This window comes from Haliotis rufescens, unplaced genomic scaffold, assembly GCF_023055435.1.
Source record: "Haliotis rufescens isolate VD_foot unplaced genomic scaffold, xgHalRufe1.0.p SCAF_28, whole genome shotgun sequence".
NCBI lineage: Eukaryota > Metazoa > Mollusca > Gastropoda > Lepetellida > Haliotidae > Haliotis > Haliotis rufescens.
In genome coordinates this window covers 6,772,501-6,795,705 of record NW_025963979.1, presented here as the reverse complement: position 1 = coordinate 6,795,705, position 23,205 = coordinate 6,772,501, and the positions used below count along the sequence as shown (strand labels likewise).

The window sequence follows — 23,205 nt, the reverse complement described above, 5'->3', positions numbered from 1 at the left end:
ATCCATTTAACGATAATATGTTCTACTGTCATGAAATGAAAAGGGCCCTTAAGATCTGCTCAGAGTTGAAGCATATTTAATCAAATCGTGACTCAATTTCAGCCTATCCCAGTTGGATTCAAGTGCAGAATAGGTGCTCATACTTCTTGTAATGTGCGACTCAAAAGTGTATTGGGTGGTTACAATGTGGACCTGGCTGATTGTGTGTCATCGTATTGTAGCCAAAATAAAAGTTATTGAAACGAAATCCAAGTGTTTACAAAATGAGTGAAGACTGGTCTCCATGTATATTCTTATCGGTACTAAAACAGTTTACTTTTATCATTATTTGATCATCTTTTTCACAGACTTGGAGACAGTTGTGTCTGACATGGTAAACAAGATTGGCCCAGCACAATCAGCACTGACCACACTCTTCAACAAAGGGCCCAACATCACTATGGCTGTTTTGTCAGCATTCACTGACTCTAAGGCATTGGCGGTACGTGTAGACACGTGAAGCTATCTATCAGGCAATAATCCTGGTCAAAATGTGTGCACAAAATACCGCTATTCAGGTTGAGCTTGGGTTTGCCTTGACTTTCAATCAGTCAATGAACACTGTACGCTGATACCATAGAGAGATATCATATCAAAGTAAAAGATCCGACTTGAATTAGATTGAATGATTTGAATGAGATACATGACATGGAAATTTATATATTTAACATGATTTGACATAGATTTTGTTCTCCTAGGTTTAGTGCAAGTAACATATGTCATTGGTTAACACACTAAGAGTTCAAGGATCTCAAAGTGATAGTAAAAATTGTTCTTGAATAAAGAAAGACACTATTGTATCATCATGAAGTTGGCCTTTGAAAAACACATCTATAGTCGTAGTTCAAAGATAACTAACCAAACAAGAAAAATAGTAACTAAAGCTTTCAGTGGATGTGATTACTTTGTGAAGTGCCCCAATTTGACCCCCTTCGGTTAAATGCTTGTTGCAGCAATTACATTGATTACTGTTTATGAATTGGTGATGTTCCATTTTATGAACAGCGACTGTTTGAGTACCCCTTCTCCTACCAAGCCTTCTGCAACGGCATCATGGATGATGTGGCCAAAACCACTGATGTTACTGTAGTGGCAGACTTGAGAGCAGTTATGTGCACCGCCAACATCTCAGCGTCTGTCAACAACCTGTTTGCGTCACTAAGAGCACAAGACATTGAGAGAATTGTAAGTCTAGTGCATGGTTCTATTCTGCAAGATTAAAACCCGAAAAGAAATGATGACAGACATGTTTTTAAGGATTACATATTTTCTTGATTTATTGAAAATTGTAACAGGTAACAAAAAGATTAAACAATGTACTTTTTACAATACTCTTTTTGGGTTGTAGGTTTACGGACTTTAACCTCAAATTAACCCCGAAACATTAAATTTTATCTGTCAATTTTATCTTTTAGATTTTTATCTTTTATTCTTTCACATACGGTAGAGGAAATCTATAAAATGAGAAATGAAACAGGTTAAGCAAAATTTTAGAAATTCTACTTCTCTTTTGTGTGCTCATATTTACCAGGTGTGTATATTGTATTGCTTGTAGTCATTGTAGTCTGAGTCTGGTGTTTTGCTCATACTGTGAGTTGAAGCTGACTGTTCCCTCTCCTAAATTGCAGATGGATGATACAGTGACGAAGATCAGGAACTTGATGAATGGCGAGATCCCCCCAGCAAACCTGACCATGGTGTTCCTGAGAGCCCAGGATATGGCAACAGCTGTCATGAACTTTGTTGACATAACTAATGCCACCTGGCGGAACGTTTTCACAACAATCCGTCTACCAAACATTGATCTTTCCGAAAGACAATGGGAACCGGTTCTAGATCAGATGAACCAGAATTATGTAGCATCAGCGTAAGTCCTACGTCTTAGTATACAGTCAATTCAGGATATAATAGACTCCTGAGGGCACGGTGACCCAGTGGTCTAAGGTGGCATAATTACAATGCATAGTTGCTTCCCTTTGTCATGCCAGGACCTGCTGATACATTCACTAAAATTTCGTCCCTTTACAATCTTTGCCCTGTAAGGACCATATCCGTGGTCATGGGTTTAACCAAAGTAGTAAATGTCCAATACCTGTGTCACATGTGACGGACATATACTCAGTTCTCTGCTCGATGCCTTTTTCATTTTATCTTATTGAAATGGGGGTCACGAATGTCTTAGTTGTCCTGCACCATGACCGTGGAATATATTTATTTTATTAAAAAAAATAATCTAGAAATGCATACAAAAGCAAGTCTAGCCAGCTCAGGCTAGCTCTATTCCACATCAGCATAGGGATTTTTATTTTATTTTTAGAGTCAAGAAGGATATTGTGTAATATAAGATTTCAGAGACTAAATGTTAGTCTAATGTCTTAGTTGTCTAAAGGTGTAATAGACAACAGGGGGTTGATAGTACTGACCATGGGTAGACATATATCTCCCTTATGAAAGTAGAGTCTTAAATAATTCATTGACTTTTCATAACTATTTAAACACAGAATTTGAGGCCTTGCTTATTAACCTTTTTTTCTCATGGTCATTAATATTTTGAGATGACTTTGTTGAGGGTCAATTGTCATTGTATGAATTCTCATTAATATTTAGTTGCTTCATAAACATCGGATATTTCTATCCAAGATTCAGATATATTGATACAGAAAGGATGATTATTCCTTGTAGTGTATGAGACTTATTAAGGATACGAGTGATGGGGTAGCTTATTGGTTGAAACCTTTGCTTATCATGCCAAAGACCAGCGTTCAATTCTCAGATAGGTTTCATGTAAGTCTGTTGGTCGTCCCTATCATGATAATGCTGTGATATTGCTAAATGTGACTAAAAGAACAATTACCTTACTCACCTATTAAGTATGTGTTACAAATCTAATAGTATGTAACTACTCTAGGTTTCTGGCGATGTTCCGAGGTTTTGGTACTGCCATGGATAATGGAAACGTTGGTCCTATGATCGGCCAGTATGTACACATGGCAGATTCTGTCATCAAGAATTTTTACAAGTACATGCAGATGCTATTGGGTAAGAACTAATTCTGTTTTAAAGATTTCCTGATCATTTTATATTTGGATGCTATTGTAAATGTAATATTATTTGGTCATGAATCGATTATTTACAGGCCTCTGAAATATTCAGAAATGTGGCATTAAACAACAACTAACTATGTATATGTAAATACAACGAAAAGTTGAAATGTATATACCTGATTTCATCATTTGCATAGAGGTTGGATAATGATTAAATTGTTCATGAATATTTCAAGTTATTCTAAGCATAAAACGTATTTTGCTACTTTCTTCACTTATTCCTATATGGTTCCAAGTGGATTAATGTTAATATATGAGACAGTTATTTTGTGTAACATACACTTTACTCTTCTTGAAAAGAAGAAAGAACTTCTTTCTTCAATATTTTATTTCTATATTATTTGTTCCAAGACATCTACTCGCCCACCTCCACATTAGGTCGTATGGTGCAGATGGTGACCACGTATGCACCAGAACTTCTACAGGCGATGTCCACCATGGCCAAGAACCCTTCACAGGTCAGTCCATGGTCAAGCTGTTTGTATTCACATTCCACCTTGTATCGTTCATTCTGATCATGTTGACGCCACTTTGCTGGAGGCTAAAACTTCATTCATCATTGCTTTCTTCCTGTAATCTCGACCCCTGAAATTCTGGGGAACAATAGGTCTTCAGCGACCCATGCTTGCCGTAAAAAGCGAATATGCTTGTCGTAAGCTTTTAAGAGGCGACTAACGGGATTGGATGGTCAGTCACGCTGACTTGGTTGATGCATGTCATCGTATCCCAGTTGCGTGGATCGATGCTCATGATGTCAGTCACTAGATTGTCTGGTCCCGACTGGATGATTTACAGACCGCCGTCATATAGCTAGAATATTGCTGAGTGCGGCGTTAAACAACACACAAAGCAAAAAGATTCCTGTCAGAGACAGGATTAGATTTGGTCACAGCTTCAAATGCATTAGAGAAGCGGCCCAATTATTATATGTTTTTAAAGGAAACATTTGTGTCTATATAGTGAACAATGATATTTTAATTAAACCTTAGGCAAAAGTATTTTTTGCTTACAACATTTGAAAGTTGAAGTCTTTGTTTGAGTGTTATGACTTCACTGTATATTATTAGGATGTGTAAGGCTTTGTCCTGTTTGAGAACTGCATCCTATATTAATAAGTAAATTATAGAGCAAACATACAGCATACATTGTATCAGGTTGGACATCTCTTCATGTGATCACATGTTACTTTGATATTGATTTCAGATTGTTCAAATCGTGTCTATTACGGATCCAATGGCAGCAATGTGTTCCTGGGTTCAGCAGATGCCACTACCGGCATACGTCCCCCACACCGACATGTCCAACGCCGTCTGTTATGGACTCCCAGAGATGTACAACCAAGCCATGAACATGACATCTACTATGAACACTCTGGTCCAGCAGGTACATAGGGATCTGTCGTTTCTTGCACGTTCTTCCTGGGAATTCTGGTACAAAACAGGGCCCAGTACCCTATGCTTGGTACACAATAGGTTCCCTGTATCCCATGCTTGGTTTGTTGTGGGGATTCTGGTACACAGTTGGTTCCCTGTATCCCATGCTTGGTTTGTTGTGGGGATTCTGGTACACAGTAGGTTCCCTGTATCCCATGCTTGTTTTTTTTGGGATTCTGGTACACAGTAGGTTCCCTGTATCCCATGCTTGGTTTGTTGTGGGGATTCTGGCACACAGTAGGTTCCCTGTATCCCATGCTTGGTTTGTTGTGGGGATTCTGGCACACAGTAGGTTCCCTGTATCCCATGCTTGGTTTGTTGTGGGGATTCTGGCACACAGTAGGTTCCCGGTATCCCATGCTTGGTTTGTTGTGGGGATTCTGGTACACAGTAGGTTCCCTGTATCCCATGCTTGGTTTGTTGTGGGGATTCTGGTACACAGTAGGTTCCCTGTATCCCATGCTTGGTTTGTTGTGGGGATTCTGGTACCAATACTTGCCCAAAGCAATGTTACATCAACTACCTCATTCACTAACTATGTACTAAATGCATGAGGATGAGAAACAACCGTACACTTTTTATGATGATGTACACTTTGTAATTCTTCACAGATAGTCGATGCAACTCAACCACAGCCTGGCCGCAGCTATGACCTACAGAAGGACTGGTCAGAGATCATGGACTACACAGAAAGGACTGTGACCATGCTGAGTCAGCAAGGGAATCTGCTTGCGCTTGTGGAGGGTCCAGTGAGCCTGATGACAGTTGCTAACTTCACACGGATGGAGAAAACCTTTGCAGTGATGGGTGACATCATGGAGGGATTTACATATAAGGATATGGCAAGGTAAAGCTTCTGTACTCGATGTTGTTGGTGTGATGTTGTTGGTGAGGTGTTATTTGTGTAATGCTGTTGGCATGATATTGTTGGTGATGTGTAATTGGTGTAATGCTGTTGGCATGATGTTGTTGGTGAGGTGTTATTGTTGTAATGCTGTTGTTGGTGAGGTGTTATTGGTGTAATGCTGTTGGCATAATGTTGTTGGTATGTTGGTATGTTGGTATGATGCTCTTGGCATATTTTGGTGTGATGTTCCTGTCTTGTTGTTGATGTGGTGTTACGGGTGTAATGTTGTTGGTATCATTGTTGTTGGTATGTTGGTGTGATGTTCCTGGCTTGTTGTTGATGTGTTACGGGTGTAATGTTGTTGGTATCATTGTTGCTGGTATGTTGGTGTGATGTTCTTGGCATGTTGTTGTTAGTATTATGTTTGAATTGTAACACCTAAAGATCCATGGGGACCTACAACAAGGCCGATATGGCGACACCCATTACCAGAGTCTACTGCAGACTGTATGGTGTCTGTATACCTGTATATTGAAGCCTACCCAAGTCTACTGTCGACTCTATGCTGTGTGTATACCTGTATACTGAAGTCTACACAAGCCTACTGTAGACTCTATGGTGTGTGTATACCTGTATATTGAAGTCTACCGAAGTCTACTGCAGACTGTATGGTGTCTGTATACCTGTATATTGAATTCTACCCAAGTCTACTGTCGACTCTTTGCTGTGTGTATACCTGTATATTGAAGTCTAACCAAGTCTACTGTAGACTCTATGCTGTATGTATACCTGTATATTGAAGTCTACCCAAGTCTACTGTAGACTCTATGCTGTGTGTATACCTGTATATTGAAGTCTACCCAAGCCTACTGTAGACTCTATGGTGTGTGTTGTGTTTCAGCTTCATGGACATTTCCCTGGCTGTGATACACCAACTTGAACCCTCCATGCAGAACAGCAATGACTGGAAGATTGTGGAGCACAGCGTCCTGGCATACAACGCATTCCTTAAACTCGTAAATCACTACTACACAAATATTACTGGTGAGTAACAAGCAGATCAAATCGTATTTTGTTGGGTCTCAAGATCTTGCTTTTGTTAACATATACGGGACAGTAAAAGAATCCTTTGGCTTGGAACTGAGAAATAAATTATCCTCGAGAGGGCAGATACTACCTCTAAACCATAGTGTTGATCTTGGGTATGAACCCCAGAATCCACCTGATCTTGTCTGTCATCACTGTACTAATGTTCACTGGTTGATGTCCCCAAATAGTTTCTGATGACAAAACTGACAAATTAAGAATCCCAAGCCTTTCAGTACAGTCTGTATACAGTCCCATGTCTGTAAATGTGTCTGTCTGTTTTTCGATTTCTCTGGGTAATGGGAAGAGTGGATCTATGGCCAGTGGACTAAGGTGCTTCTATTCCCTGCTGGGTCTTGTCCTCTTAACATGTCAGGATCCGCTGATCATGGCTTCATATCCAAGATTACCCCGATTATTATCCTCAATGTGTTTGCACCAAACAATTCACTTCTACGACCTGCATTCCTTTGGGCATTCTTTCTGCATTAAGCTGACACACTGAATTTTCAAATGAAAACCTCCTTAACGCAGTGTTAAACCAGCCGACTCAATAGGATAAATATATGGAATTAATCACTTTTGACCTTTCCCTGTTGGGAATCCAGGGTTAGAACAAGTTCCAGTAACACCTATGCCTGTTGTAAGATTCACTACAGGGATGAGGTGACTTGGTTGATAGTATGATGGCATGAGATGTTGCTGGTAATATCAATCACTGGTTTGTCATGATTATGACAGCTCGTTCAGACATGTTGATTTATGGAGTGACGTCACAGCCGAAATATAGCTGATGTTAATGTGAAACAACAAACAAACAAACTTTTGACTGCCCTCCCACATAAAAATGACATGCTGTGATAAAGCTGGACTCGCGTGTGTTTGTACAGAGGGCAGCAGCTACTCAGACCTGTTGAGGACGTTCCCAGCTGAGTTCCAGGCTTATGCAAGGAAGATGGCATCGGTGACTCCAGACTTCATCGAGGCCCTCAAAAATACAATCCTAAATCCAGAGAAGGTAGGACAGCTTTGTAGTGTATATCAAATATATGTAAAGTTATCAATGTAAAGTTATCAAATATATGAAAAGTTATCAAATATATGTAAAGTTATCAATGTAAAGTTATCAAATATATGAAAAGTTATCAAATATATGTAAAGTTATCAATGTAAAGTTATCAAATATATGAAAAGTTATCAAATATATGTAAAGTTATCAATGTAAAGTTATCAAATATATGAAAAGTTATCAAATATATGTAAAGTTATCAATGTAAAGTTATCAAATATATGAAAAGTTATCAAATATATGTAAAGTTATCAATGTAAAGTTATCAAATATACATAAAAATTATCAATGTAAAGTTATCAAATATATGTAAAATTATCAAATATATGTAAAGTTATCAAATAGTATGTGAAGTTATCAAATAGAGGCGATGTAAGATCATACAGCCAATATAAGGCCAGGTAGTGCAATAAATTAGATCACAGTGCGAATGTTTGACCAAAGGGGCGATATTGGATCACTGTGCAAATATAAGACCATAGTGCCAGTTTTAGACAATAAAAACGATGTAAGATGATACTGCATATATTAGACCAGAAAATGTTAAAAAGTAGATCGTACTGCAGATATTGGACCACAATGGCGATATTAGAGCAAAGTGCCAATATTGGACCAGAAAATGCCAAAGTTAGATCATAGTGCCATAATTAGACTATTGTGCCAAAATAAGATTAGTTTTGCCAATATGAATCTTCCTTGACTACAAAGGTACATAATTTAAAGTGATACACTAAGACAATGGTGTTAAATGGTTTCTCTGTATTTAAACAATTACGTAGTGTTTTATTGAATTATCATTACAGTTAGCAATGACATTACAGAATGTATACATATCTCATTATATATTATCATATTTATTCATATAAATTATTTCCTGAAATTTGTTTGCAGCTGGTTAAAAAGATCTTTGACCTCCAAGCTGGGTTTGCTGGTCCTGACTGCTCAACATCTTGGCTGACCGATTTCCTGGACATTGACAGCAACAGCTCCCTTATTGAATTTGAACGAGAGACCTGCTCCTTGAACTGGACAGCCTTTGGCATGGATCTTCTACAGCAGGATCCCTACATGCAGGAGTATACGAATCAGGTGAGTTGTTTCCAGAACAAGCAGCCTGTGGAACCTTGATGTATCTCTTGAGTTATGAACCTACATCGGGCATAAATATAATTCACTTCAAGGCGCAACACATTTTCTTCAGGAACATCCAGTATCTCCAGAGAACGATTCTCCTTCTGTTGTAAAACTTGAAGACATTATCTTTTTCAGCTCTTTTTTCTCCAAGTATTTTTCGAAATCCCAATGAACACATTTATTAACTAATCAGAATATATCAGATCATTCCTATTCGCTTACAAAGTTGCTTTAATCCACCAGGTGGCTATTCTGTCGAACCCAGACCTGTCTAGCCTGCCAGACGTGACGGTCAACTGGACCGAGGTTATGGTCAACACAGAGCGATATCTACAGTGGATAACTGAAGGACTAGTCATGAACAGCAGCACACAGTTTAGCATGGCTCCCTTCAACGTCTCTGCCATCGACATGAAGTGGACCGAGTTTGTTGCTGCCATGAAATCTCTCGAGAATGTTGACATTCAGAGGTCAGTTGAAATAACATTCACTCTATACTAGAATCAGATAGGTTGTTTAACAAGTAATGATAAGATATAATACAATTTTGCTACTGGTTATCAGTTAGATCATACATAGGGGGCACGGGTGGCCCGGTGGTCTAAGGCGCCGCGATTCGCTGTGCAGAGTTGCGTCCCTTGGGCACGCCGAAACCTATGATTGTAGGTTCGAATCTCGATTCGCCCCGATTATGTTTCTAGGTTTGTCAGCACCATACCCATGCTCGTGGGTTTCACCGAAGTGGTAAACGTCTGAGACCTGCATCCCTTCGGGCTTTCCTCCCACACTAAGCTGACACGCCGTGATATAACTGCAATAATGTAGAAAGCAGCTTTAAACACATACTGGTAATACAGTTGGAATCATAAATCGACTTTTTATGACTATGGAAAGGGTTTTGTCACACATATTCAATTTCCCATATGGTACATGTAAAGCTTATTCTTGGTGTCCCCTGCATTGACAGCGCGGGAATATTGCTTGAAGCGGCATAAAGCTTATCTCACTCACTACTCTTTTGCAGACTTGGAGATCTGGTGACAATGATCCAGATATCTCTGGAGAAGCTGGGGATGACTATGGGGAACTCTACAGATGGCAGCGCCGATGCCTTCATCCTCAACTCCTTGTATGGCCAACTATACATAAATCACCACACCCTAGCCTTCTTAAATAAAATCCTCACGTACTTCTCAAGTAAGTGCTTCTGTTGTCAGTGTCGCTTGATTGTGTTTCTGGATTTGTCAGCACCATACCCGTACTCGTGGGTTTCGCCAAAGTTGTAAATATGTCTAAGACCTGCATAACAATGGAATTTCCTCCCACATCAATCTCACTCACCGTGATGTAACTGAAATATTTTTCAAAGCGGTGTTAAACCGAACTCACGCAATCATTCTTCTGATAAAGTTACAAAATACTAATGTTTATACCAAACCAATTTATTTTGTTTTAAAGCTGTGTTTGATTAAAATTCGCTTTTTGTACACCATTTTGTTTGCATATATGTACAAAAACATATCTCATGAAGTTTCTTTTGAAACTAAAATTATAACAACTTGTTTGGGCATTCTGTGTATTTGGCATTTTGTCCAACAAGCAAATAAGTTAAAGCCTGGCCTAGCAAGAAGATGTATGAACTTATGTATGTAAGACTCAAGACCTCGGAGTATGACTGCTTCATGTTTGAGATGATGGGAAACAAAATTCCATATGAATACCACATTCAATATTTGCAGCACATGGCACAGTGAACGTGTACGACTACCTGGGCTCTGATGAGTTGAAGACATCCTCCAGGCTGACGGAACTGGCACCAGAGTTCAGCAAGCTCGTGTTGGACTCACTCGTGTCCTACTTCAACGAACCACAGAAGGTGAAAACTGTTGCTGCCTAAACCTAAAATTATTTGAAATAAATATCAGTTATTGCTTTTGTAAGAAAGGTGCTTTTTTCTTTGGGCTCGAGATCATTTGTTTATCACAACCTCATTTTAATGTTACAAATTATACAACAATTCTTTCATGGTGAAAGTCCTGTTCTGTGAAACGTTTGGTTTGTCTGAACCCCTTGCTTCAAGACGATTTATGATAATTTCACTGTGAATGTATCCCTGTCCAGAAGGAATTGTTACTATTCTGTGAACATCACTGACGTTTCTTGCCTTCTCTTCTCCAGATTTACAAGTTCCTGAACATGCCCGACTTTTTGGGACAGTTGTGTTCGAATATGACTGTGTTCACAACTGTGTTCGACACGTCAAAGTCCAGTGCTGACCCATCAACTCTGCAGACAGTCCTGTGTTCTATTACGGGCAATCTCAACTACACAGCCATGTATATGGAACTGAGGCAGAACTGGGATGGCTTCGCCCAGTTTGCAGATGCTGTAAGTAGTTTGATTTTACTGGTCCTACATTTAACTTACGCGCAAAAATTACATTATGACGATTAAAACTAAAGCATTTCAAGATCATGCTACGATGATTAGGATAAGGCCAGACAAATTTATTTCCTTTAAGAGTCTGCCTAAATGTTGCAAAAGTACAACAAAACTATTTATAAATGTGTTTGATTGAAAACATATACCTTCACAACTGTTTGTTTATATATTTTTGTCAAAACGTTTCTTTTAAACGTGTTTCGGGGAATCACCTCATGCAATCCTGATAACACGCTGACATGTGTGTGCATGCAATATATATGTCGATGATTTCCTCAGGCGGCTTCCATAGTACATGTTAACATTTGGCTATGGGCTTAATGTTTCTAAAAAGAGCCCGCTCTAAGCCTTGGTAAAAATAAACACTTCAATTGTATTTATTACTATACAATTTCAAACAATTTGGCATTTTAGTTTTTACACTTCTCAAGGTGTTTTTTTTAAATAAACAACTAGAAATATATGACGTACAGGCATTTAAAAAAAATTAAATTACACTCTGAGATACTATTTTTTGTGGAACCATTAAACCCTGCGCACAGATGTTTGGGTCTACAGTATTTTTGCAGATCACTTAAAAAGGAGAAAGTTATCTAATACTGGCACTTGGTAAAAAAATAAATAAGTACAACAATGTCTATATTTGAAGGGGATCACCTCCTCAAGCATAGTCATTTCAGAAAGTAATGATTATTATGCTGCTAACACAGAATTGAAACAAGACAAAAAGATCCCTTATCACTGGCACTACTACCATAACTTCTAACCCTGTCGACATCATTACTCACAGGGGCGGCGGGGTAGTCCATTTTTGCTGTCCCCCGCTGTGATATTACTGCGGCGTAAAACCATACTCACCCTCTCACTCACTAATTACGCACAATATCGGTCATGATCCGTCTGCTACTAATGATACGTGTTGTTACCCTGCCTGGCGTTCAACAACAAGGGCATGATACAAGGACTAATTGGTTCGGAGTCAGTATACTGTATCTGAGTGGGGTATCCATATGACACTTTGGCATGGCATCTCAGTAGAATAGGACTATAAAACCAGTATAAGTGCGGACTGATACAAGAAGCCACACATTCACCTCATTTCTGTCCCTTTATTCATCAAGAAAAGACTGCTGGTGATTCCTAGGTATTTGATTGGCCAGCCAAGTAAATCGTTCTGCATTTATGTTGTAATAAACGTAAGACAATGGGCCACACCCATTAGCGGACTACTACTTCCTGATTGGCTGATAACAGAGTGGGCAATGCTGGCGATGCGTTTATAGCGCATGACCCTAATGTTGTTTCATCTACATTTGTTTCTGTTAATGACGAAGTATGCAGTGTGTGAAGTTAGTGCGCAACACCAGCTTTACATTCATACCTCCGTAACGGCAAATCGCTACCGAAGTCTTAAAATGTCATTTGCTTCAGATAACGGGAATATCACTGAACACAATCCCAGTCGAACAGCTTCGGGTTAACGCCTCCACTCTCATCTCCGACCAACTAACATTCATGGATCTGATCAACAGAACTATCATGAACCCGCCCAATATTGTATTCTTCACAAACAACAACTGGATGAATGCTACCATCTATACTGAACTTGGGGAGACTTTCCTGCAGGACATGAATGTTATATTCAGCAAGTACCAGGACCCAGGGTTAGTATGCTGCAATGCCCAAATTTCTACCGGGCGTTTTTATCTCTATGTATAGTACCAGTGCCTTAGCCAGCCTGCGGGACAGGGGGCCAGTTGCAGAATACAGTTTTATTTGAATCAAGTTGGGGACAAGTGATACTTGTACACCCACGTGAGAGATATATTATCACTCAAATTCTGGCTGTGTGAGAGATTTATTATTACTCAAAGTTTGGCTGTGTGAGAGATATATTATCACTCAAACTCTAGCCCTGTGTGAGAGATATATATTATTACTCAAACTCTAGCCCTGTGTGAGAGATTTATTATCACTCAAACTCTAGCCCTGTGTGAGAGATTTATTATAACTCAAGCTCTAGCCCTGTGTGAGAGATTTATATTATTACTCAAACTCTAGCCCTGTGTGAGAGATTTATTATCACTCAAACTCTAGCCCTGTGTGAGAGATTTATTATAACTCAAGCTCTAGCCCTGTGTGAGAGATTTATTATAACTCAAGCTCTAGCCCTGTGTGAGAGATTTATTATAACTCAAGCTCTAGCCCTGTGTGAGAGATTTATTATAACTCGTGGTTTGGCTGTGTGAGAGATATATTATCACTCAAATTCTGTCTGTGTGTGAGATGTATTATTACTCATTTCAGAGTTGCGATGGAGATGCAGTTGCGGATGATGCTCACTAGCCTTGGTGATATTCCAGAGGCCAGAACAGCAATGAAGTACATGGAGGTCATGGGGGAAATCATGCTCAGCCAGATACAGAGGAACTTTGGTACTATGTGTTTGATTGTCATATATATATTGCAACAATTGCCTATCATAAATGCCATTTGTTATGAATGCTGAGTTCTTTCTATCTGTCTGGAATTGATCATTTGTGAGAAGCAGCTGAAGGGGGGACATGATGGTCACAATGTCTGTGGAATGTGGAATGTGGAATGTTCGAATCCCGGTTCGCCCCGATTATGTTTCTAGGTTTGTCAGCACCATACCCATACCCACTGAAGTGGTAAACGTCTGAGACCTGCATCACTTCGGGCTTTCCTCCGCATTAAGCTGACACGCCAGTTGATAAGTGTCTTATTTTCATATGGTGTATTGCCAGAACCTCTGAATGAGTCATTGCAAGACTTCCCGAACATGCTGAAGATTGTGCAGCTGATGAATGACATCCCCTTTGTCCTGGAGGTCACACTGTACACCAACCTGGTTGCATCAGAGAAGGTCAGTTAAGGTCACACTTACAGCAAGACTTCCCGAGCTACCACCCTGTCTGTCAAAGAGGGCACGGTTATTGGAGCCTCACCATAAATTACAAAAGATCCAACTATTTTTTTTCAAATTAGGTATCTTCGATTTCAACAATCAAATAATCAACATGCAAAATGAACCCCGGGGGAATAGGAATAAACTGCCTGACTGAGGACCTGTGTTTGTTTCAGACTGCTCAGTGGAGCGCAGCCATGCAGTCATTTGAGACGTTCTGTGGAACAGACCCTGCCAATCTATTCTCTATTCCCCCAACACTGCAGTTCAGCATGGCGCCGTTCTTAAGGACCATCTGTACCATCAACATCACAGCTCTCATGGAGGAGTCCCAGCGTTATTCTGGGAGTGATAGACTCACTGCTTTGGTAGGTTCCACATGATCTTAGCACTAACACTGCTGTAACTCATACTATTGTTGCAACTTCTATACTTACATAGTCCTAATGTTACCATAGTCATAAATATTCTTGGAATTAAACGGGTCACATGAATTTGTGAAAACTTGTCAAGGGGAAGTTATAAATGGCACAACTAAAGAGGGTTAGTCTCTTAAGAAATAGACCCTCTAAAGCTTCTATAATGCCTCAATGCTGGCAGCATTGATTTAGTACTAATTTGTATTATTTGACCAGAAGCTGAGCTCAACCTTAATCACAATTTCTAGTTTGTAGTCCCAGAAGTCTGATACTGTCGTTTGTTCAGTTACAGTGTGTAAACTTAATGACTGTTTGTCATCCTACCATTAATTGTTGCTGACACCATCAACCATGTAATCGCCAGTCCGACACTCGATTACCGTATTCGACGTAATAAGCGCCCAGGTTGCTCTCAAAATTAGAAATAGGGGGCTCTTATTAGAATAAAACTTTGGTAAAAAAAAAACCGTGTTGAAAGATCGTAAATTTCTAGGTTTATGTACCTGAAATGATACAAAAGAAAAGTCTGTGCGTATTATAAATCTTGTGTACATTGATCAATCGGAAGAGGTGGTAATTGGGATTGTTTACTAGCTAATATATAAGCAAATATCACCATGGGTGCTGATTAGAGTGGAGCGCTTATTACGTCGAATACGGTAATTACAAATTGGAATATTGTGCAGTGCAGAGTGAAACAACTCTCAGTCAGTGTTAATATTGCAGTGTTCACACAAGTCTATGATTCAGGTGCTCCCAGCATCCGGTGCCTATACAGCCATTGTGCTCATGTGTTACAGATTTCTGGCAATATGACTGAACCAGTGAATGTGACTGCCTTGCCTCTAACGATGATGAAACTTATTGAGACACTGACCAATGGAAACACAACGTATGGAATCATGCAGGGCCTGCCTCGGTTGTTTGATGCGGCCACATGGACGGCTGTGATTGAGAGGATGGGGGGATACCTGAACCAGTCAGTTACTACCCTTATGTAAGAACAGATTCTTAAAGAGAATAATTCCAGTGTTACATGATTCCCAGCATGCCTTTGATGCCAACGACTTTCTCTTTCATACACTCCTTCAACAGAAAGAGATTTATACAGTTTTTCAGCTGGGTATAAAAGAATTCTATGAAAGTCCATTTCGGATATATCTTTATTATTTCTTGAATTTCAACTTGATAACTTGACATTTCAACTCGTTATCTTGAAATATGATGTGGCCCATATGGACTTCCACACAATTCTGTACGTTTGAAATCATTTGTTTTTTGACCCCACTCCCCTGTGGCATTCCAGTTCCCAAGTAACCCATGCTTGTCGTGTGAGGCAAATTTGGGCTTTGAATTTTAGTCTTGGTGACTTGGTTGATTATGTGTCATTGTATGCTCGTAGTATCAACCACTGGTTTGTCTGGTCCAGATTCGATTATTACAGCCTGCTGTAAGGTGAAGTTAATATTGCTGAGTGTGGTGTTTAACAATTAAAAACACAGACATGATGGAACATAATCAGTGTTAAATTTAGTTAATATTTGCTAGAAAGAATGTCATACCTATCCATGTGAAGGCTGCATCGCCTTGCCCTGCTGGGGAAGACAAGCCATGCATTGACTGCCAGATTCAGTGTTTTCCAGACAATTCTATTACAGCTGGAAGAATGCTGACTTGAGCATAAAACAGCATTCACTCTGAATGGATGTGTTTAATCAGTAATAAGGTGTTACATTCAAAAACATGTTAATGCTTTCATTTCTTTATGAAGATAAGTTACCCTTTGCATCATATATTACTACAGGTCTCCAAAGTCTATGTTTCTTCTTGCACAAAACATAGTCTCCAGTGTCCCTGGTCTTCGTAGTCAGCTGAAACCGATGGAAATTGTAATGATTGTCTTGGAGACCATCTTAGATCGAGTGCTTATCCTGGAGAATGGTAGGTTCTGTGAAAGATGGTTTGCTTGACAAAACGTGCATGTCATTGGAGCACAGTACAGTGCCGTTACTGGAGATTTGATACCTATGGATTGTTTGGAAGTTATACTTAATCATGCACCTAGTAATTGTTCTCTGACAAACTAATTTTTCCTTCACAATATATTGGTATTTTGGTAGACAAAACATTAAAGTTTTTCTGAACAATTGTTGAACACGTTTCAGTCCAGTGAGGGTCATTCCTTCAAATTGATCTTACTTATAATTTGCAATGGAGCCTTATCTTATCTTGATCTCCTTTTCAGCAACCTCATTTGCCCCCCGAGATATCTTCCCCCAATCCCCTCAGCTTCAGGCCATGATAGACTTGCTGCAGGAACCTGGAGTGTTGGTGGTGCTGATGGAGTCTCTCAACTCTCAGAAGGTGAGCTCCATGACCTGTTCAATGATACCTGTCTTGTACCCTGGGGGAGTCTGGGTCAGAATAGGTCCACATGGCTCTGATACATGGACGTAGATTTATGATGGTCATGGAATGGGACCCAGAATAATGTTACTTGAGGACTAGTAATTTATTATAGAGGTGGGTGGGAAAACAATGTTCCCTAACATGATATGGGAAGCAAAATATCTTCTGGAAAACCGCCCTGTCAGACCATGCTGATGGAAAAGAGCATACAGTGGCCACCACATCAGATACCAATTTCAATGAAGAACCTTTACAAATTTTCTTTGAATGACAAGCTGACGACGCTATGTGCACGCTTCTATGGAACGTGTACTATATTTCAGAGGAGTGCATTGCCATTGACAAGAACTATGAGTCCTTGAATGTCTTGGCCGAGGTAAATGGAGCAGGGATAACTTCAAAGCTCTGCAGAGAAGACACTGCCGTATCTGAGTTTATAGAACTCATATCAGAGCAAATCGAAGACGAAATTGTGAAAGAACTTGTTGCCAGCCCAACAAATTGCCCAATCAGTTCCCAAATATTGTTAAGCTCATGGAGATCGGTCGTGTACTGCCTGTGTCCATCGTAGAATGTTAAAGAAGATTATTCGAAACAAATCCTTTTTGTTCATGCATGACCATCCAACACCTCAGATATGATTTTTGTGTGCCAAAATGCAAATGCCGATTGTCCAAAAAACATTTCTTGATCCCTGTACAGACCTGATACCAATCCCACCAGTCAACCACCCTTTGTAATGAATGACCAGAGTCTTGTCACTTTGGATTTGAATTTGCATATATTTTACATTTGTTTTCTGTATCTGCCTCTGTTCTTTGCCTCCGTTGAGTACTCTGAATTGAAGTGACTAGAAGACTAAGTATGCATGTCATGAGTTGCAGACAGGTGTCTGTCATGAGCTCATGTTTCCCTGACAGCATGAATTTATATTACTTCACTTCACACATTCCAGATGACGCCTTTGTTTGCAATGACAAATGTGACCGAGGTCTTCATGACCCTGTGCTGGCCCGGCGCCAACATCTCCCAGTACCTGGTAGTACCCCCGGGTGTCACCTTTGATGTGTCCAAGCTTCAGAGCGGCTTTTGTGCGATCAATATCACACAACTGGAACCCGAGGTCTACGCTGCCTTTGATATACCAAGAATACAGAGAGTGGTGTGTTAATCTTACAGTAAAGGGCTAAAGTTTCTGCGCTCATTCAACTCTCTGTACCATGAGGTTCAAGAAATCCTCTGGTCCAACGTTTTTTTTGACTGCCAGTTTGGTAGCGATCTTGTTTTATGGTCTTATAGATAGGTCATAATCTGTGGCATCTACCAGTGAGAACATTACCTCCCTAAAGCCCTTTTAAATATCAAAAAGTCTGAAAATATTGATTTTCTCTCTTGGTAATTGGATTAGATACCAATGATTAGATCCCGACATGGACACAATGTGTGAATCACATTTCTGGTGTCTCCCGCGGTGATATTGCTGAAATATTGCTAAAAGCGGTGTAAAACTATACTCACTCACTCACCAATGATTAGATATTTTTGTTTTTTTATTTTTAATAACATTAAATAATAGAAACATTTTCATGATATAAACAATGTATGGAAGTTGGGTGAGGTGGGGTGGGGAGGCTGGAATATGAGGAAACAGGATGTTTGGAATATGTGGAAACCTGGAAATGGAAACAGTGTCCAAAATAATGGCCTGCCCACTGTAACTTTTCTGTCGGGGCTTCATGAAATTTTCCTCCACCTGCCCAACTTTCTGGCAGATGACTTTAAGACAACTTATGTATTCAGTTTTATCATAACTTCTCATTGATTCTCAAGTAATTGTTTGTATTATTTCAACTTAATCAAGATGCAATTTGTCTCTTATTTTTCGCAATTTTCAATATATAATGTCTGAATGTCTGTAACTTTGAAATAGGCAGGCAATATCTATGGGTCACATGCCTGACTGGTTGGTTTTAGAATTATTTCAAACACTGATGGAAATACTTAATTTGTAGTTACTTCGGCGTTTTGTCGAAGCTAATCTAGCTGAATTGAGGTACTGAAGCTTCAGGTATGTACTTGACTCTGTTCACGCAAGTGTTGATGACTTTTATGTTTATGTAGGCAAATGGATTAGAACAAGTAGACTGGCTGGGAGTGGGGGCTAAGTTCCAGCGTGTGTACGACCTGGTGACCCGGTGGGTTCGCATGCCTCCCACGGTCGTCTTGCCGGCCAACTGGGAGAATGGATCCTACTGGCTGAACATGCTGGAGCAATATGCCATGGCTAGACAAGATCCTGCTGCTATCAATGCTGAGTAAGTGGGACAGTTTTGTCAAAGAAAATTCAACTAAGACCAACTTAACTTGTGATTGTACAGATCATACATTTTGTTGTTTGCCATGACAGAGGTGAAATATGATTACTAACACATAAACATGTTGGCCGAAAATACAATCGAAATACTGCCGACATGACTTCACTGAAAGGAGGATCTGGCAGTCATGATGTGTCGCAGCACAAACCACGGCACTGACCACTGCACATGCTTTAGCAACTACTAGTTTGCCTGGTCCAGATTGGATTATTTCAAGGTCATGGTGCTTTTACGTGAATATAATTGACTGTAGTGTAAACCAACATGCTGTCATTTATACTATGGCCTTCCTGAGCTTGTGAACAATTATCTTCAGGCAGACAAGTGATCATTCTAGCTGCTAGTCAATCCAGAACCAAACTCTGCTACTTTGACTGAAATGTAATATTGCTTACTAAGCAAAAAGTCTATTATTTCATTCATTATGATAACACTGAGGAAGTATTTTATAATAGAAGTCTGTGTGAGTGTGTGAATATTATTTAACAGTGCAGTCATTTAAGAGTCATGGATGGTTATTACCTAGGTAACTAAAGTATGACACTAATCATTATTTTCTCAGGATTGAGAGCCTACTGACCAGGTTGGGTCCGCTGATGATGCAAGAACCATTCCGTCAGTATGGGATAGTGATGGAGGCTGTGATGAGACTGCTCAATGAGAACATAGTCGGTCTCCAGAACAAGAGTCTGACTGTCACATCCATGTTTGATCAGGTCCCCATCCTAAGGGATGTGATAACAGCCATAGGATTGAGGGGCGACATGCTGGAGACAGTGTTGACAGCACCAGTGAAAGATACCGAGCTTTTCACTCGGGCTCTACTCGATCCCACATCTAGTAATGTGTGTACCTCACCAGTTGTTTGGAGAGATATCCTACTTCTTCCAGCGACATTTAACTTCTCTGCTTTGACACAAGCCATCTGCAGCCAAAACACATCCATCATGGTTGCTAACCTTATCAGAAATCTTGACCTTGAGAGGGTCATTGCAGGATTGAGCAACATGTCAGTTATTCCTGACTGGAAGCTCATTTTATCACAGTCTCAAGTGCTTGCCCAAAACATCAACAATCTGATTCAGAACCCACCAGCCTTCAATGTGAGTGCTAGCCTTGCTATTCTCCAGACATCTTACAACGAGACCAACCTGTGGAACCTAGTCACCGTCTACAATGCTATGGCTCAAGTGTTTGGGAACAGTTCTGAGTTCCAGGCTGTGGAGGGATACATGAATGGGGCTTCACTTGTCCTCAACTTCCTCAATGACCTCTTCCAGAAGATGGCAGTAAATGGTGTGACACTTGACCTAGGGTCAGTGTTCAGTGGAAGTCCTACCTTCACTGGTTTGATCAATACTATGCTCCATCTGAGGCCCGATCCCATCACAGCACTTGCCTCAGTACAGTTGAAGAATTCACAGGTGAGAATAATACTTGTTATAAACATTATGATGATATTTCTTTTCAAAACTTGGTTCATGGTGGACTTCTCCCTTTTAAAAATGCTGGATCCACCATTGTGCAACTTGTTCTGCAAAGTAGCCTCTCTTAGTCATGGTTTCAGATCCCTGATTTACTTTAATAATGATCCTTAGTCTGTGTGCACCATACAGTTTTCATGAGTTTCACCAAACTGATCCACATCTAGGAATGCATGTTAGGTTTCCTCACAGATTTAGCTGACACTGATATAAGGGACATTGTGTTCAACTCACCCACTCAGATTGATTGTGTCTGATTTAAAACAAGATAACAATTTCAGTGATACATAACAAAATAATTCAAAATACCAAATGCAACTGAATCCTGCTTCCATGTGATGTTTAACCAAGACAAACTTTCAAATTCCGGCTGTTCAGAGCATTTTGCATGAGTGTTATCAGACATTATAGCTAAAATGGATAGATTTATCAGTAAACCGCCCGCATGTTATCAAGAATCAGCGGGCCACTGTAACTTGATAATGCCCTCATATGGCTTGACAACGGGCCATTATCACGCCCATTGTTATGTGACGTCATAGGGTAGGCATAGGTGACGTCATGTTAAATAGTGACGTCATCTGGTTTGTTCTATGATGTTTCCATATTTGTAAAAGTGGGTCAGTGACATTTGTGTTGATTGCAGTAAATGTTTCAAAACCGATATTGTTGTTTCTTTTTATTTGATACAAAATTCCATCCATTTTAGCTATAATAAAGGTAACGCTATTTTTCAGGGCATTATCATTTGCAGAAGCCCTCGGTGTTTTCAACTGCCCTCCTTCGTCGGGCAGTTAATGGAAGACCTCAGGCTTCTGCAAATGATAATGCCCTGAAAAATAGCGTTACCCTTATATGAACATGTTTGCCAATGAGTGTGATTTTCAGTCCCAGATGAATTCTGCAGTACAATTATCAAAATTCTATGGTAAATTAATATAAATCTGCGGCTAAAGTTACAAATTACAAATGTAGTAAATTCTGCAGTCAAAGAATTTTCAAACCTTTTCCCCCTCAAATATTAATACAAACTCTTTTAAAATAGGCTTCTAATATCTTGCATTTAAACATTTCAAGACTTAAAAATATTTAAATACACATGCATAGTGTCTGATATTTATTTATGGTTAGATGTTAACATTGTCATAATCCCACAAGAACATTTAAGTGAGTTTGATATATTTCAAATTTTGTTTTATTGAAGGATTCATATTTTGTAAGTTTGAATTGTATGTTTACTGTTTGGGGAAAATTTGATAGAAAAGCTTGGAAATGATATCTACTGATAAAAAATCCAAATTCTGCCATTCTGCGGTAAGTTACATTTTCTACAAATCTTTCTGCAATTGCGTAATCGTGGAATTCGTCCAGGACTGGATTTTGTCCTCAAACATCATCTCTCTGATAGAGTCAAGAACAATGCATCAGATACACGATCACTTTCTGTAACAATGGAAAATACAAAACCTGGATTAGTCCATCCTTAAAAATACTTAGTTTTTATTAACAGCAATGTTATTATTCCTGGGCACTTTTGTCTCAAGCACATTCTATTTAGATGCTTCTTTCCTGTCATTACAATTTTTAACCAACCATGACAATACTTTGACCATGATTATATTTCAGTCAATGGCCTTTTCTGCTTTTGTCACTGACCCACAACGGCTTGCCACCTTGTTTTGTGACGAGACTGTATTCCTGCAATATTTCAATGTGGCCCCTGGCTTCAACCTATCCAGCCTCCTGCCCAAACTCTGTAGACTCAACTTCACCAACATGGCTTCGGAGCTTGACTCAAACTTCATGGTATCAGCTTTAATTGCAAAAGTAAGTGAGAAAAGATGGCACGCATCAAATGTACATATGTTTTCCACATGCAGAAATTCTGTGAAAATGTGCACTTCATTTCCCTCAAAAGTCCAGAAAATACACCAAACTATTGACAGGTCTGACAGGTTTGCTATTTTTGTCTTTACTCAAAGAACACAAACTGAGGCAGATCTCCAGGTGGTTCAGTCCTCGACGCACGGCAATTCACCTAGCAGAGTAGTCTCCCTTAATTGTGCTCATGGGTCCCAGATCTGCCTTGATACTGCTTCTTCGCTTGTCAACAACATATCCATGTTCTAGGTGTCACCAGTGGTAAACATCTAAGACCTACATCACTCAATCTCTCCTCCCACATCAAGCTGACACGCATGATGAAATTAAATACTGTTCTAAGTGGGGCTGGGATGAGTTCAAATTTACTACCCGGGTACCCACCCCTCTATTACCCACCCCTACCCGGGTACCCGCTATAGGTCTCAGGAGATAGGTGCAAAATGTCAGATTGGGAAATGTTTGACCATACTCCTGTCAAAATGTATAAAGATACAGGTATAAAATGATCTGGTCATGCATACACTGAAGTTGACTGAAGTTTTATCTTTATG

The 23,205-nt window shown here is 39.6% G+C and overlaps 1 protein-coding gene across 4 annotated transcripts in view; it reads left to right on the top strand.

The window, feature by feature from the left end:
- LOC124139094 overlaps positions 1–23,205 on the top strand; it is a 142,811-nt gene that overhangs the window by 55,895 nt on the left and 63,711 nt on the right. For all 4 annotated transcript variants that reach the window (XM_046506121.2, XM_046506127.2, XM_046506142.2 and 1 more), the window contains exons 11-35: positions 348–481; positions 1,045–1,224; positions 1,668–1,906; positions 2,948–3,078; positions 3,495–3,601; positions 4,347–4,526; positions 5,188–5,423; positions 6,325–6,467; positions 7,400–7,527; positions 8,470–8,667; positions 8,956–9,182; positions 9,737–9,909; positions 10,452–10,588; positions 10,891–11,100; positions 12,586–12,818; positions 13,462–13,589; positions 13,923–14,041; positions 14,260–14,451; positions 15,303–15,499; positions 16,307–16,443; positions 16,748–16,866; positions 17,867–18,073; positions 19,033–19,226; positions 19,849–20,710; positions 22,397–22,597. In XM_046506121.2, the coding sequence (XP_046362077.2) occupies positions 348–481; positions 1,045–1,224; positions 1,668–1,906; positions 2,948–3,078; positions 3,495–3,601; positions 4,347–4,526; positions 5,188–5,423; positions 6,325–6,467; positions 7,400–7,527; positions 8,470–8,667; positions 8,956–9,182; positions 9,737–9,909; positions 10,452–10,588; positions 10,891–11,100; positions 12,586–12,818; positions 13,462–13,589; positions 13,923–14,041; positions 14,260–14,451; positions 15,303–15,499; positions 16,307–16,443; positions 16,748–16,866; positions 17,867–18,073; positions 19,033–19,226; positions 19,849–20,710; positions 22,397–22,597 (5,012 nt within the window). The remainder of the gene's footprint in view (positions 1–347; positions 482–1,044; positions 1,225–1,667; positions 1,907–2,947; positions 3,079–3,494; positions 3,602–4,346; positions 4,527–5,187; positions 5,424–6,324; positions 6,468–7,399; positions 7,528–8,469; positions 8,668–8,955; positions 9,183–9,736; positions 9,910–10,451; positions 10,589–10,890; positions 11,101–12,585; positions 12,819–13,461; positions 13,590–13,922; positions 14,042–14,259; positions 14,452–15,302; positions 15,500–16,306; positions 16,444–16,747; positions 16,867–17,866; positions 18,074–19,032; positions 19,227–19,848; positions 20,711–22,396; positions 22,598–23,205) is intronic.